At 32.7% G+C, this 16487-nt stretch overlaps 1 protein-coding gene across 2 annotated transcripts; it reads right to left on the bottom strand.

Moving 5' to 3' along the window:
• Positions 1-847: 847 nt before the first annotated feature.
• Positions 848-4812, bottom strand: LOC111710353 (mucin-5AC). 2 transcript variants are annotated; one of them, XM_023484415.1, is made up of 5 exons: positions 4719-4812; positions 4339-4411; positions 2994-4273; positions 2865-2927; positions 848-1017 (listed from the first exon to the last, which is right to left on the bottom strand). In XM_023484415.1, exons 1-5 carry the CDS (start codon positions 4752-4754, stop codon positions 916-918), a joined length of 1554 nt encoding a protein of 517 aa, XP_023340183.1. In that variant the 5' UTR covers positions 4755-4812; the 3' UTR covers positions 848-915. The 2 variants fall into 2 exon arrangements, with proteins under 2 accessions (XP_023340183.1, XP_023340184.1); XM_023484416.1 differs by having other exon boundaries at positions 2994-4270.
• Positions 4813-16487: the final 11675 nt, after the last annotated feature.

Raw genomic sequence — 16487 nt, 5'->3', positions numbered from 1 at the left:
ACAATTTTCTAATATACAAACAGACAAGTTTCTAGGATACAGACAGACAAGGTTCAGGATACAGGCAGTCAAGGTTCTAGGATACAGACAGACAAGTTTCTAGGATACAGACAGACAAGGTTCTATGATACAGACCTACAAGTTTCTAGGATACAGACAGACAAGTTTCTAGGATACAGATAGACAAGTTTCTAGGATACAGACAAACAAGTTTCTAGGCTACAGACAGACAAGCTTCTAGGATACAGACAGACAAGTTTCTAGAATACAGACAGACAAGGTTCTAAGATACAGGCAAACAAGGTTCTAAGCTACAAATAGACAAATTTCTAGGATACTGATAGACAAGTTTCTAGGATCCAAATAGACAAGTTTCTAGGATACAGACAGACAAGTTTCTAGGATACAGACAGACAAGGTTCTAGGCTACATATAGACAAGTTTCTAGGATACATATGTACAAGTTTCTAGGATACAGATAGACAAGTTTCTAGGATACAGACAGACAAGGTTCTAGGCTACAGACAGACAATTTTCTTGGATACAGACAGACAAGTTTCTAAGATACAGACAGACAAGGTTCTAGGCTACAGACAGACAAGTTTCTAGGATACAGACAGACAAGTTTCTAAGATACAGACAGACATGTTTCTAGGATACCGACAGACAAGTTTCTAGGATACCGACAGACAAGTTTCTAGGATACCGACAGACAAGTTTCTAGGATACCGACAGACAAGCAAAATTTATATTTAGGTGGAGTAAAACCACAGGGGTGAGGGGGGTAGAATCCAAACCAAACATAAAGAATATTCAGGAAACTACATTATAAATAATAACTAATGAAAACCAATTGCACCAATTTATTTCGCCAATATGTTTAACTTATCAATATTTCTTCTTTACTCATTTTGTTTAACAGGAAGGAAGAATTCTTAACGCCCCTGGTTCAAAACAATAGAATTCAGATTTAAACTCGTACAGGCATCCAGCCTTACAGCTAGGGTAGTTAGACTCCTGAAATAAACAAAATTAGAACTTGAGAACCAAACAGCAAATCTTCTATATAATAAAACAAGACATTCATATATATACATGTTGCGAATAGCCGGCCAAACGACTGGACCGTTTGGGCTGAAATTTTTTTTGGACACTTATGGGTGGCCGGGGGGTGTTAAAGGCTTGAAATTTAAAAAAAAATGAAATACTGTTATTCAAAAGTTTTTTTTCAATTTTTTTTACGGGATCTTCAGCTAGTCATCAATAATTATAATCTACAAAGCCTTGATATCTAAAGTTGATTTTTTTTTGTGGCTGAAAAACAGCTGACTTATCGCGCGCTGATAAAAATGCTTTATCTCTTTATCTGGTTTCACATTAAAGGTCTGAAGAAAGAGCTTGATACCTAAATTAAAGGTTTTTGAATGAATATTCAAAAGAAATTTCATTCTTCAGACCACAAAAGATACCAATTTATCAAATATTAGGTCTAATGTGTACATCCAAAAAAAGGAAATACATGAGCTAAAATTGGCTTGGTTTGTAGGTTATTTAGCTTTATGCGCAAATAGAAATATGTTCAAAAAGAAGATTTTAGCTCTTTCCTCGGTCAGCTTTAGGGCTAGAACTTCTAAAACGTTTGTAAATTATCTTAAAGCCATGATAAACAAATTCACCATTTTGATCAGCATATAACTTTGTGGATTTTTGAAAGATAAAAATTATTTTCCTATTTTTAGCCTGAAAAGGCCATAATCTTAACGATTATGGGTCGATTTGGAGAAAAACCCAACAGGAGCATTTACTAAATGAATTACCAAATCTATTTATCATGACTATAAGATAATTTATAGATGTTTTGAAAACTCTATCTCTAAACCTGACCATGGGAGAAACTTAAATAGGCTTTTTGCATATATTTCTTAATGCGCATTAGAGCTAAATAACCTACAAACCAAGCTGATTTTTGCTCTTGCATTTATTTTTCTTGGATTACATTGTACACATTAGATTTAGTTCTGAATCTGAATTAAACATAAAATGATCAGTTTTTTTGTACAATTTGAAAAATCTAAAAGACCTAATATTTGAGTAGTTTAACATGAGCAATACAAAAGTTTTGAACTCAGATCTGAAAACTGTTTTGTGACAACAGCTACAAATCTAAAAACTAGATTTTTTAAAAGCGCTTGAAAAACATGTCCCGTGTTAATATTGGTGAAAAAATAAGAAAAGGTTTTTTTTAACATTTTTCACCAGCGTTTTGGCATTTTTTCAATTAGTCTTTAATGAACTGCCCTTGAAAAGTTGTGCTATGAACATGCATTTCAACCCTAAACCTTTACCTTATATCTTTTTTTCAAGAGGGGGGGGCGTGGGACCCTGGGCTATATAGATAGATTCAGACCCCCAGCCTTTATAGGGTTAAGAAGAAAATCAAGAGTGTCCACAGTGGATACAAAGATTTAGCAATTGGGATTAAATGTGTCCAATACAAAAGTTTACAGCTCAGAGCCCAACAATTTAAAAGCTGCGACTCAAGTCATAATCTAATAAACCCAGGTTTAAGGCCTAATTTTAGACCCAACTCTGACAACAGGTTGTGTCACATGGTGAAAGCTGCGATGTCTTAGGCTCGACTTACGGAGTTAACCCAATAAAAATAAAACCAGATTTGGTTTCCAACCATGAAAATTCGCCAAACACAATATTAAACCGGTTTAATAAGCTCAACTCTGTGGAAAATTAATTGCAACTTATCACAAGACTCTCGCCGCAAATAAGTCCCAATGACAGCTTAGACCTAAGTTTTATATCTTTATTTTTTTTAAATCGCGGGCTCTGCACTGTTAACATGTTCCCACCTTGAGATTGTAAACTCCAGACAGAGGTCCGTCCAAAACTGTCTTACAAGGTAAACAAACACCCTAAACATGGATTCTCATTACAAATATTCTTTAGATATTTGATTTTCTAATAGATATAATAGTTACCGAGTTATCAGTTGCTGTATTAGTTGTGGAGATTGGAGATGAACTAGATACAGCAACTTCTGTAGGTAATGGAGAAGTATTAGAAGAAGGCATTGAAGTTGTATCTGTTGAAGTAAACGTGGTCGGTATTGGAGAATCGTTAGATATAGCAGAATCTGTAGGTAACGAAGAAGTATAGGATGTAGGCATTGGAGTTGTATCTGATGCTGTAAACATTGTAGGTATTGGAGAAGTATTAGATACAGCAAAATCTGTAGGTAATGGAGAAGTATCGGATGAAGGCATTGGAGTTGTATCTGATGTAGTAAAAGTGGTCGGTATTGGAGAATTGTTAGATATAGCAGAATCTGTAGGTAATTGAGAAGTATCGGATGTAGATATTGCAATTGTATCTGATGCAGTAAACGTGGTCGGTATTGGAGAAGTATTAGATACAGCAAAATCTGTAGGTAATGGAGAAGTATTAGAAGAAGGCATTGGAGTTGTATCTGATAATGAAGACGTGGTCGGTATTGGAGAATTGTTAGATATAGCAAAATCTGTAGGTAATGGAGAAGTATCGAATGTAGGCATTGGAGTTGTATTGGATGTAGGCATTGGAGTTGTATCTGATGCAGTAAAAGTGGTCGGTATTGGAGAAGTATTAGATACAGCAAAATCTGTAGGTAATGGAGAAGTATTAGAAGAAGGCATTGAAGTTGTATCTGATGAAGTAAACATGGTCGGTATTGGAGAATTGTTAGATATGGCAGAATCTGTAGGTAATGGAGAAGTATTTGATGTAGGCATTGGAGTTGTATCTGTTGAAGTAAAAGTGGTCGGTATTGGAGAATTGTTAGATATAGCAGAATCTGTAGGTAATGGAGAAGTATTAGAAGAAGTCATTGGAGTTGTATCTGATGAAGTAAACATGATCGGTATTGGAGAATTGTTAATTATAGCAGAATCTGTGGGTAATGGAGAGGTATTGGATGTAGGCATTGGAGTTGTATCTGAGGCAGTAAAAGTGGTCGGTATTGGAGTATTGTAAGATATAGCAGAATCTGTAGGTAATGGAGAAGTATTGGATGTAGGCATTGGAGTTGTATTCGATCCAGAAAAAGTTGTTGGGATTGGAGTTGTATCTGATGCAGTAAAAGTTGTTGGTATTGGAGAGGATGCTGATGCCTTGAAAGTAGTAGCTATAGGTGAAGATGAAGACACTCCTAAAACTGTTGTTGTTGCTTCAGTGCCTTGTCGCTTCTCTCTAGATGCAATATCCACCTCGTTGTTCATTCCTACTAGTTTTTACAATTATTATTTTTCAAGATCAGTTTATCTAAACAACATAAAACAAAAATGTTACCATTTCGAATCTCTAATGTTTCTTCATCAGCTGCAAGTTGGATATCAGACCCTTCAACCAACCCTCCCAAAATCTTTGAAATATTAATATTTTATTTCTTCATATACTTGGAAACTTAAAAAGGAATTTCTGAGTAACTGTCAATTGGTTGGGATTATCAAATCTCCCAACCATCGTAACTATTATTGTTAGAGTTCTAATTTTGTTTTGATATGAATGAGGTCACCTTGAAAAATTAGACATGTATTGCATCCATATACTTTTACGCTAAGGCCTTTTTCAAGAGGATGGGGAGCTACATAGATTCAAACACCCCAAGCATATAAAGTGTTTTTATAAAAGAATGATTCAGAAAGAAATTTCTAAACTCCTGGCCTCACCTGAAGCAAAAATAAAAAAGAAAGGAAAAGCATCATAACTTTGTGTCCTTAGATCACAAGGTTTAGGTTTATACTGAAGATAAAAGTCCACCTAGAGAAGGCATATTTAGAAAAACACCTGGATTATAATTAGCACATATTTTAAAATAGTATTTTATCTTACTTTGCAAAGTTAATGTTCTAGAAAAAAAATTCAATAATTTGTGTAAAAATTGAAATCTATTCTTCCATCTTTTCAAGCTAGAAATATTTTAAAATACCCAACCATCATGCCTCCTTTTTAATACCAATATTAATGATCAGATAACAGTTTAAAGTTACCATTGTGATCTGGTAAATTTTAAAATTTGGTCATTTCTGGTCCAAAATTAAATGCAGAGGATCTGAGATTCTGCCACGATCTCAAATGCAATAATTCTTTTAATTTTGCAACCAGATGGTGTAAACTTAAGATTTGTAAACTTTAGACTATTTTATAGAACAGAATTAATTTATAGTTCGAAATATGAAAGCTCTACAAATGATCTAGTTTCAGAGAAGAACTCAGTTCTTTTCACCAAAAAGTTATTTAAATTAATTTTTATTTAAAAACTGCATTGATATCCTAGTAATTATTAAATGTACAGGTGCTCTCTAAGATCCTTTATCTCAATCTTTACAATCTTTTACATTTGGCAATTTTTTTTCTTGTATTAGTCATTTATAATTTATTTTATTAATATGAAAACTGAACTACTTCTTAATATCTGGTTTTTCTGTTTGATTTTCTTTTCGTATCCAAAAAATGATAAATGTCAAAACGGCTAAACCCATCAGGCTCATATTCTTTGTACCAACCTAAATAACCCCAGAGCCCACGATTAAAAAAATCGGGAAAATATGCATCTTATTTTCCACAGAGTTGAGTTTAAAAATATTCTATTTGGAGGATTTGCATGGTTGGAATTGGCGCATTCCGGGTTCTTATTAGAACAAGACTCAACATTGAGCCTTATTCTCCACTAAAACCATGCAAGGTCGGTTTTATTTTCATTGGGCCTAACTCCTTAAGTCAAGCCGAAGATCTTCCAGCTGACAATTACAAAGTCAGGTTTAAGGAATTAAGGCTCAAGCCAAAGTTTTTAAATCGCGTACTCTAACACAGTTTGTGGTTGGTCAAAAATGAAAAAATTTTGTCTCCTTTTTTATTTAGAAAATCCATCAATTTAACAGAAAAATCTGCGATATTTTGAGTTCGAGAAAAAAAATAGAAGAACTTGTTAATCCTTCCAGGGGATTGAAGGCCACTGGAGGGTAATTATTTCCACCGGAATGAATACAGATTCCACTGGAGGGATGGTAATTAACACTCATGACACAAATTATTCCACTGCAAATCACCCTGGCACTAATGACTCCACCGAAGGGATTCTGATAACCACTCAGGACATTACTTATTCCACAGGAGGGATGCTACATATCACCCTGGGCAAAAATTAGTTCACCCAAGGGATGCTGATAACCACCCAAGACACTAATTACTCCACTTTTTATTAGCATCCCTCCGTTGAAGAAATTACTGCCTAGGGTGATCTGCAGCATCCATCTATATGGAGTATTTAGTGTCCTGAGTGGTTATCAGCATCCCTCCAGTGGAGTAATTAGTGCTAAGGATGATCATTCTTGTATGCCGAGCCCATTAGCCCCTGATCCGTTCAGAGTTAATTCATGTGTTTGGTGTCTATTCTGAACCAATAGAAATTGCATAGCGGTAACATCTATCTTTCTATCTATCTCATCATCCAATTAGAGATCAATCCTTATTGCGCGGCGGCGCTATACACTAAATGGAAAAATTTTCGTCTACAGAAACTATAGTGTGATTTGCAGCATCCCTCCAGTGCAGTGGAGTAATTACAGTCCTGAGAGGTTATCTTCAGCATCCCTCCGGTGGAGTAGTTAGTGCCCAGGGGGATTTGCAGCATCCCTCCAGTGGAGTAATTAGTGTCCTGAGTCATAACATCCCAGCAGTAGTTTACATTTTTTAAGTGTAGTGCTTTTTACCTCTGCATTATTTTAGTTTTATAATTCATGATTATGGCAAGTGATGATTTATCAAGTAGATTTTTTTTATAACTTTGAAAATTTGAATAAATGAAATTGAAAAATCTACGAAAAGTTTTGCAAATTAAAAAAACTATTCAAACTTGAATTTAAAGGAAATCTGGTGAATTTTAAAGCTAAAAGAGAGCCATCAAATTAATTAGAAGTATAATTATATAATCTGAATAAATTACAAAGTTTCTATAGAATTTGTCGGAATTCAACAATTCATTGATTAATACCAATTTAGTCGCAGAATATCTATGTTAATCCTAACACTGCATTCTACCCCCCTCCCCTGCCAGTTTGAGTTGGTTAGTTTTAAAGTTTTAACAGGCTAAACACTTGCCACAAACTCTGATTTGCTAATTATTATATCTTGGAAACCTTTGATATTTCAAATTTAGTCTATTTGATCAAATAGAATTCATAGTTTAGAAAGTTTCTATTTGTAAGTAGTTTTCAGTTCCATTAAATTTAAACTTTAATCATTCAATAAGCCTGAACTGAACGAATCAAAGTGAAGGTACTTTTTATATATTTCATTTTTACCCAAATAAAAGATTAGACAAATTGAATATTTATGGAATTCAATTACCTTTTATTTTTAGCAAACATTCTCTGTATAGTGAAAGAAAGCCAATTCTATATTTTTTGACGTTGGGTTTAATAAAGCATTAAATATTCCTTTTTATTTGAAATTCCTTTCAAGCTACTTTAAAAACTTTTTTAACTTTGATGATATTTATCGAAAAGAAGTTGAGGAAAAATTCCTTTAGTTCTATTGTAATCTTTCGTTGTTAATTTTTAAAATTTCTACAAACCCAAAGGAAAAAGGTAAAAAGTAATATCAAAGTAACTCTACAACTTTCATTGGCTTAATTGGATTATGAATTAAAGTTTGAGGCAAGTTTTCAAACCTTTTGTAAATTATGTCGAAACAAAAATATTTGAAGAATTGTCCAATGTTAAAATAAGCTTGGAACTCAGCTCTAGGTTTAAAATGTAATGTAATGTAAACTTGAAAAAGGAATGAAAGTGAAGAGGCTAAGATTGAGTGAAAGGACAAAACATATTTACATTCTAACGAAACAGAGAGTTAGTGTTGGATCAAAAAAGAACATTTAATCTAAATAACAGGAAATTTGTCTACGGCAAATATATTTCCTTCAGACCCTTCTGATTCGATACTTTGATGATAACTAACTTCGTCTTTGGACGTCTATTTTTTTTATTTTTTCTAGAGCTTAATTTACTATTTCTATCACTCGCAACTAGGTATGTTAACGTTTCATTTTTTTGAAAAACAATCGTTTTGTGATGAAAACGACCACAAATCCCGGAAACGATCATTCTTTACGTTTTTTAAAACAATCATCTCAAAGATTGTTTTTAAAAACAATTGTTTTTCAAAATGATTGTTTTTATACAGCTCTCCCTTTCGTTAACAATTGTTAACGACGACCCTTTGTTAACGATTGTTAATGACGAACATTCGTTAATGATCGTTAACAAAGAGAGGAGGAGAGAGGACCCCACCCTGAAGGGCATCAGTACTTATCATTTAGCAGTTTTAAAGAAAATATCAAGAAGTTTTAGCTCCCCACAACTTTTTACCTTAATGCATGACAACATTCCATAAAGTTGAATTTAATTTTTTCATCGTTTCGTTAGCAATTGTTATAACAACCCTTTTTTAACAATTGTTGTCAATGACTCTAATTGTTAACCATCATTAACTGCATATTTAACATTTTTCCTGCCTTCCTCATCTTTCTCTTGAGAAAACTTCTTCAGAAGTTTCGTGAAGAATTCTCCTATTTCATAATTTGCGAATACTAAACCGGAAACATGCAACATATAGCACTATATCTTGTCTGGCTGACCCTGTGATGCATGACAACAGCATTGTCTTCCCTTTATCATTTGGGATTGTTTCCCAGTCATAAGTATCCAAGTGTGTCTCCAGTTTCTCGCACCATTTGAACACCTTTTCTGGATTTCCATCATATTTTGGGGTTTCATGTGTGAAATCCAACCAATTCTTCTTATGTCCAGCTACAACCCTGCTCCTGTCTGCAGGCAGCTTTAAAGTACCCCTTTCGGCAATAGTTTCCTCTTGCAGGGTTTGCAATTATTCCTGTGTTTCATCCATTAATTTTGTCTGCTCTAGCATTGCTTTCACTCTTGCAATTGGATAGTGCGTTTCCGGTGTAGGGTTATTCTCCCATGTCTGTACCCTTATCTACTTCCTTCTTTTTCACTGCTTGTAGTTCCTTAGTGTTTCCATTTCCGCATCAGCAATCTCCATTTGCTTCATTTTCCGCATCATCACTCCTTCCCCCATATTTGGTTCCATATCCAAGTCGTCGCTCGTTACTGTATACTAAACTGTTCCACTGTATTACTTGTAGCAGCACTGCTTTGCTGCTGTTCTGTAGGTCTCAATTCCCCTTCTGGTATATTTCCCCTTGCTATACTGCTAAAAAACTATTTCACTGTACTCTTCTTTCTGAATTTCGGAGTTTCTGGCATTTTGCTTGGATTCATGGATCCCACCGCTGCCACCACTTTTGTAGAGTAAATGATCTATTATCTGCTTTATACTTTATCAGCTTAAAGATGCTGCTACAATCTATCACAAACTCTATCCTCTCGACCTCTACAGGTATATACAATCCATAAATAATAAGAGTCTGTGTTGAACTGTCTATATTTAGATATAAAAAGGTAAATAAGTTGACCACATCTAGGGTCAAGTACTAAAAATAACTTATATTTGAGAGTTACAATTAGAATAGGGTTTAATATTGCATAGTTTTATAGAATTAGTCAATAAACTTAAGGTTTTGAACATTGTCTTATAAAGCGTAGCCAAATCGTTACCAAATTGTCATTACCAAATTGTCGCTTTTATGATGTAACGAAATTGTCATTACAAAATTGACACTTTTGTGAGCTTGCCAAAATAGCATTACCAAATTGTCATTACCAAACTGGCGTTACCAAATTGTCACCTTACCAAATTGTCCCTACCAAATTAAAGGGACAGTAAAGGAAAAATGAAAGGGGGTATAGGCTGAAAGCTAATCACTTTAGCTCTTGATCGAGACCCATGAAAGTTAAATCTGATGTTCCTGTCTCGAGAAACTGATATAAAACTGTGTTAAAATTATACGAAAATTCATATATGTAAAATTTTGAAAATCTGAAACTTAAATCACGTGACCAGAACTATCACCAATGGCAGAGCAGTATACTGGTCACGTGTCTCCGCCTGTATCACGTGGCCACTTTACTGCACTGCCATTGGTGGAATTTCTGGTCAAGTAATACGGACGTAAAAATAATATTATGAATGAAATCAATTGAAAATAGAAATAACAAATATAAAAGTAAACATAGTTTGCAATAAGCTTTCTCTGGGATATCATCGTTTTCAGATTGGTTGCTTATTTGCTGAATATGATCTGTTTAAACCTACTACTTTTATACAAAATTGTATATACATTAATTTTCGTATAGAGTTGACACAGTTTTATATCATTTTCTCGAGACAGGAACATCAGATATGACTTTCATGGGTCTCGATCAAGAGCTAAAGTGATTAGCTTTCAGCCTATACCCCCTTTCATTTTTCCTTTACTGTCCCTTTAACATTACCAAAAATCCGCCCATCCTTTAAAGAGAATTTCAGTTTTCCATGAATACGAATTTATTTTTTGAAAATTTTACAAATATTTTTTTATATTTGACTTCACAGTAATAACGGCTTTTTAAAAGTGTATATTCATCATATTTCGCGAACTTTTCTGTTTTTGTGTACTAAATGTTAAAGATTTGTATCACAATAAATAAATACATGGGCCCCCAGACTATTTTTGGTAAACCAGATATCAGCCTGTTATATAGGGATTCTTCCAGGATAAAAACATGGAAAATCAAGAATAAACTTGTTTAAACTTTTCTACCAAAATCAGGAATTAGATACAATAGTATATAAAATCCAAAACACACATTTAAACAGAAGTCTTAATACTTGTAATTTTGATATAACCTTATATTTATAAACCCCGCCCTTTAAAGAACATGTATTACTTAATTCAGATACTTGTGTCACTTCAATACACAGAATATTGCAGAGTTAAAAGTTGCTAAAAAAGAATCCAAACAAAAGGATTTAACAATTAATATCGTTTTAGTTGAATAAGTCCGAGAACCTTGATATGTCAAAGGTTTTATGGGTAACATTGTAAATCAGACATGCCACTCTAATCATTTAAAGGAATTTAGTCTTTGCCACAAACCCTATTTCTTTTCAACCCAATGTCGTAGACTTTAGATATTTCAAACTAGGAATTATGTTAGATCAAATAATCCAAGTTTGAAAAATCAAAGGTTTACACCATCTGGTTGCTGAGTTATAGAGATCAGACAATTTGAGTTTGACAAAAACTCAGTTTCTTACGCAAACAGTCCCTTTAAAAAGCGTATTTTTAACATTTTCTCTTTTCCGTTTTCTCAGCAAATTTGTAAATCACTAAAACAAAGTAATGTTTACAGTCAGAGGCTCTCTAAAAATCCGCACTATATTTCCATAATATGCTTATTTAGATATTTCGGTAACAAATAAAAAGTCTAGTAAGGTTTTTCCTTCATTCAAATTTTAAGAAGAATTTTGAATCAACTTTAATCAAAAAAGTGAAATGAAAGCAATTTTCCCTTAGATGTTTGTATAATCAATTCTGAGAATATGGAAAAACTTTATAGTTTTAAAATTCTTTATAACGATTTAAAATAATAAAAAAAAATAATTTTGTTTGAAGATTTTAAACATTATAAAAACTTCAATTTTGTTTGTATTACATCACGAAAGTATATCAAAGAAATGTTTAAAGATTATATCATAATGATTACTTTACTTACAACAAACAAACAAATAAATTTGACTTTTGTAAAAATATCAACTAAACCTTTTCCTTGTATGTAAGTTGAGGGAAGGGGGGGTAGGGTATTTAATTACAGATAAACACAAAATACTGCCAAAACTATGCTTTAGACATAAAAGACACAAAGGGTTAAGAAACAAAGGGTAGGGTGGGTTTTGAATACGATTTTTCCTTTTTGCTGTAAACCCTAATTATAAACACGTTAATTTAGCTACATTTCTGAAAACTACTGCACTTGCAGTAGTTTCCATTATTATTGAACTGTATTGAAACCCTGTATATCCATTATGATTTTAATTTGTAATCTTTTAATGATTTTCCGTTGAGAAACTAGTTAATCTTCATTGGTGACAATTGTGTTAATATTAATTTTGAAAAAGCAAAATTTTTCGTGAAAAAGAATGAAGTTCAGAAGAAAAAAGGTTCTGCAAACATCATTTAGGCTTGAATCTTTTGATTACAAGGTTGAATTTAGCTGCTTTAGGGCTGTGAATATTTGCAGTTATTTAACTTTTCTCTGTTTAGTTCGAAAACAGATTGCGGATCGGCGCTAATTTCCCCCAACTTTATACCTATTCCTGTCATATTGAAAGCATACAAAACATTTTGGGTGTTTTGGATGCCATAAATTCAAAAGAATGACATATACTATGCTAGCTCTCTTTATGAGCGCGGCTCATTGAATTGTATTTAAAAGTTAAAACAGAAGTGTTTAGCTACTTTTGTTTCATTTTAAAACAAAAAAAAATCTAGGAAATAAAGAGTTTTCTGCATTATCGGTTTTGATTTGAGGGTTATTCCGTTGTCTATCTGTTCATTATTGAGAATCTTGTTCCTATCCGACAACAATTTTACATTTCTTAATTATGCTTTGATTGTGCTGTAAGTTGTAATCTAAGTTTGAAAACTATTCTAATACTTGTTTTCTAGATTCTAGAGCAGAGATTTGGTCAAAACTTGAGAGTTCATGGAAAAATGTGGGCACCACTATTTCATTTCTAGAGTTAGAAAATAAAAAATTTAGAATTTAAATTAATCTTAAAAACTTAAATGTCGCCACATATCGTTGATTCGGCGGATTATCATCGCAACTTTAAGAAATCTCAGGATTTTCCAACTATGTCATTTAAACTAAAGCTAACGGCAGAGTTTCAAATTTCTATTCTAGGGCTAGAAAAAAAGGGAAACTGATTTTGAAAGATCTAACTCTAAAGGCCAAGGAAATTACATATACATTACCAGTTTCCAGGTAAAGCTGGGTTCCCAAGCTAGTATAACATATACATGAACAGTTTCCAGTTAGAGTTGGGTTCCCAAGCTAGAATTACATATACATGAACAGTTTCCAGTTAGAGTTGGGTTCCCAAGCTATAATTACATATACATCAACAGTTTCCAGTTAGAGTTTGGTTCCCAAGCTAGAATTACATATACATGAACAGTTTCCAGTTAGAGTTTGGTTCCCAAGCTAGAATTACATATACATGAACAGTTTACAGTTAGAGTTTGGTTCCCAAGATAGAATTACATATACATGAACAGTTTCCAGTTAGAGTTTGGTTCCCAAGATAGAATTACATATACATGAACAGTTTCCAGCTCGAGTTTGGTTCCCAAGCTATAATTACATATACATGAACAGTTTCCAGTTAGAGTTGGGTTCCCAAGCTAGAATTAAATATACATAAACAGTTTCCAGTTAAAGTTGGGTTCCCAAGCTAGAATTACATATACTTGACCAGTTTCCAGTTAAAGTTGGGTTCCCAAGCTAGAATTACATATACACGAACAGTTTCCAGTTAGAGTTGGGTTCCTAAGCTAGTATTACATATACATGACCAGTTTTCAGGTAATGCTGGGTTCCCAAGCTAGAATTACATATACATGAACAGTTTCCAGTTAGAGTTGGGTTCCCAAGCTAGAATTACATATACATGAACAGTTTCCAGTTAGAGTTGGGTTCCTAAGCTAGTATTACACATACATGACCAGTTTCCAGGTAAAGCTGGGTTCCCAAGCTAGAATTACATATAAATGAACAGTTTCCAATTAGAGCTGGTTTATCAAATGTCGTCTTGACGATTTTTCAATGAGTTTTATACTATATTACGTAAATTTCAGTATTTGCGAAAATAAATAAATAGCCATGAATATGCGGGAACAGTTTTAAAGAGTTTCATATAATCATTTAATTAAAAAACTATATATCTGCAACATTCCATTATCAGAAAGTGAAGAATACGACATTTGATGAATTCTTTCAATGTATTCGTTATTAAGGGTTTCACTGTACAATAATCATTATTCAAGTCAACTATAGTAGAGAAGTATAGAATTCTATATATTTATTCAGGGGATCCATGTTTAAGACCACGTATTGGCCCATTTCTAACACTGAGTGTCATAAACGGGCCAATAACACGGTTTGGAACTAATGTTCCCTGCAATTCAATTGTTTTTATGTTTATTGGATATAAATAAAAAAAAGGCAGGAATAACGAAAATAGTTCAACAAAGAGAATAGAATATATATAAGAGTGGAATTTACTAGAAAAAAGTGTAAAACGGCCATTTTGTTGTACTGTTTCCATACTGCAGGTGTACTTCACATATTTATATTTGGGCCCTGGAATATCATTTTATAGAAAATCTAAAATTAATGTCAAAAGAAAACCAAATTATAAAATAGGCTGGTTTTATAATTGACCAATTATCATTTCACATAGACTCTATGCCTTTCACTTTACAAACAATGATTTTATTATAACTATAACTATAAATCAAATGATGTTTTTTATTCACCTAATTCATTATAAAGTTTATTTAACAGCTTTAAAAAATTCGAAATTGAAATGAATAGTCTAGGGAACATACTGTTTTAATGTACTCTACTGCATATAATTTGTGAACATTTACTTGATTTGTACACTTTGAACTCCCTTTCAGGCTGAAAGGGACTGAAAAAATTCATACCGAGAGATTCTTTGAATTCCCCTCTAATATATATTCTATTCGCTATGTAGTTCAATCACCGGCATTTAAAAAAGAAATGCAAAAAAAACATTTTTCAATATATTTCAGACGTACTTTTAAAACTTTTTTTTAAAACCTACCTAGCACCATAACCAATATATTACCATAAAGCACTTGTTGTTAGTTTTAGTTTTTAGAAAGTAATTGGCAAAATTCTCATCGATTTTTGCTTGATAACTTTCCATGCTTTGATCTAAATTCTAATGGGGAAAACTCTAATTTTTAGCAAAAAGTTAATTTCTTTTTATATGAATTTATATTTTGCTTCATTGCAGAAACCTGTTTCTTTCTCTTCTCAAAAGTAAAAATAACAAACATAAACAAATTTGGAGTCAGGAATAAATTCACATTTCCATCTTTTAAATGTTTTTCTATGAAATGTACCATAAACCTTTTTTTTACCGCGAACTGTTTTAAATGTGCAATTCCAATGAAGTAAAATATAAATTCATATAAAAAATATTATGAATAATTTGCATATCTCAAACTGGACAAGTTTGTTCACAAAGTTATCAGAAATTAAGTTTTAGCTGAAACTTAGAGTTTTACCCATGAGAATTTAGATCAAAGCATGACCTTCTAGAATTTTTAGAAAAGTTTTCAAACTTTATATTCAAATATACAGATTTTTCAAACTTTATATTCAAATATACAGATTTTTCAAACTTTATATTCAAATATACAGATTTGTTCAAACTTTATATTCAAATATACAGATTTTTTCAAACTTTATATTCAAATATACAGATTTATTCAAACTTTATATTCAAATATACAGATTTTTCAAACTTTATATTCAAATATACAGATTTGTTCAAACTTTATATTCAAATATACAGATTTGTTCAAACTTTATATTTAAATATACAGATTTTTTGGCGACGATTGTATTCAGTGGGACCAATTAACCTGTGGACGATTTTATTCAGTGGAATCCATTGTCCTGTGGACGATTATATTCAGTGGAATCCATTAAACTGTGGACGATTATATACAGTGGGACCCATTAACCACATGTGGACGATTATTTTCAGTGGGACCCATTAACCTGTGGACGATTATATATTCAAGTAATCTTATATTTATTTGATGTCATTATACAGGATACAGGATATAGAAGTCTAAAAGTTTTATTTGCATTCCACAGCTTTATGGGTTTAAATGTAACATATACTTTTTTTGTTCGATCTTGTTAATTGTAGCTATCTCAATCTGTATAAGGTAATAATAAATATAGAAGGATGCATACATACAGGTTACCCAAAAAGGCTGATACTAAAAAACGACCTGAAACTTTTTAAATCTGCAGACGATTCCAAGGTTAGTTTAGTTGTGTGCCTTCAATATAATCTTTGTTTGACTAATTCAATAATAGAGAAAAGAAAGCAACACGTTCACGGTTGCAGGGAATCATAAATAAAAGAAAAGAGACAGTATAAATTCTGTACAGTCGTCTCTGAAGTTTCATCATTTGTGGGTAACCCTAGTGTATATGTTCGCCTGAATCGTAAGAGGGAAGAATTTAAATGTCGTCTTAAATCATAAAACAATAAATTTGGATCGCTCTTTTTTCCAACTACAACCAGAGGCGCAACTAGGACTTTTGCTAGGGGGGGCAATATATTATTTTGTAATGGTCGGGGAGGGGGGGGTTTCGAAAATTTTTCAAAAAAAAAAGTGCTTTTTTAAGGGTTTGAAGTCGAAA

Source organism: Eurytemora carolleeae, unplaced genomic scaffold (assembly GCF_000591075.1).
Source record: "Eurytemora carolleeae unplaced genomic scaffold, Eaff_2.0 scaffold999, whole genome shotgun sequence".
Classification (NCBI taxonomy): domain Eukaryota; kingdom Metazoa; phylum Arthropoda; class Copepoda; order Calanoida; family Temoridae; genus Eurytemora; species Eurytemora carolleeae.
Note: the sequence above shows the minus strand (reverse complement) of the source record. Positions and strands in the feature narration are given on the sequence as shown.

Excerpts from the sequence above, each read along its gene's own strand:
- LOC111710353 (XM_023484415.1), bottom strand. The coding sequence starts at position 4,754 with ATGATGCTTTTCCTTTCTTTTTTATTTTTGCTTCAG. Across the intron at positions 4,274-4,338 it reads AACATTAGAGATTCGAAATG|TAGGAATGAACAACGAGGTG; the intron begins GTAACATTTTTG and ends TGTAAAAACTAG. Across the intron at positions 1,018-2,864 it reads CTGGAGTTTACAATCTCAAG|GAGTCTAACTACCCTAGCTG; the intron begins GTGGGAACATGT and ends TGTTTATTTCAG.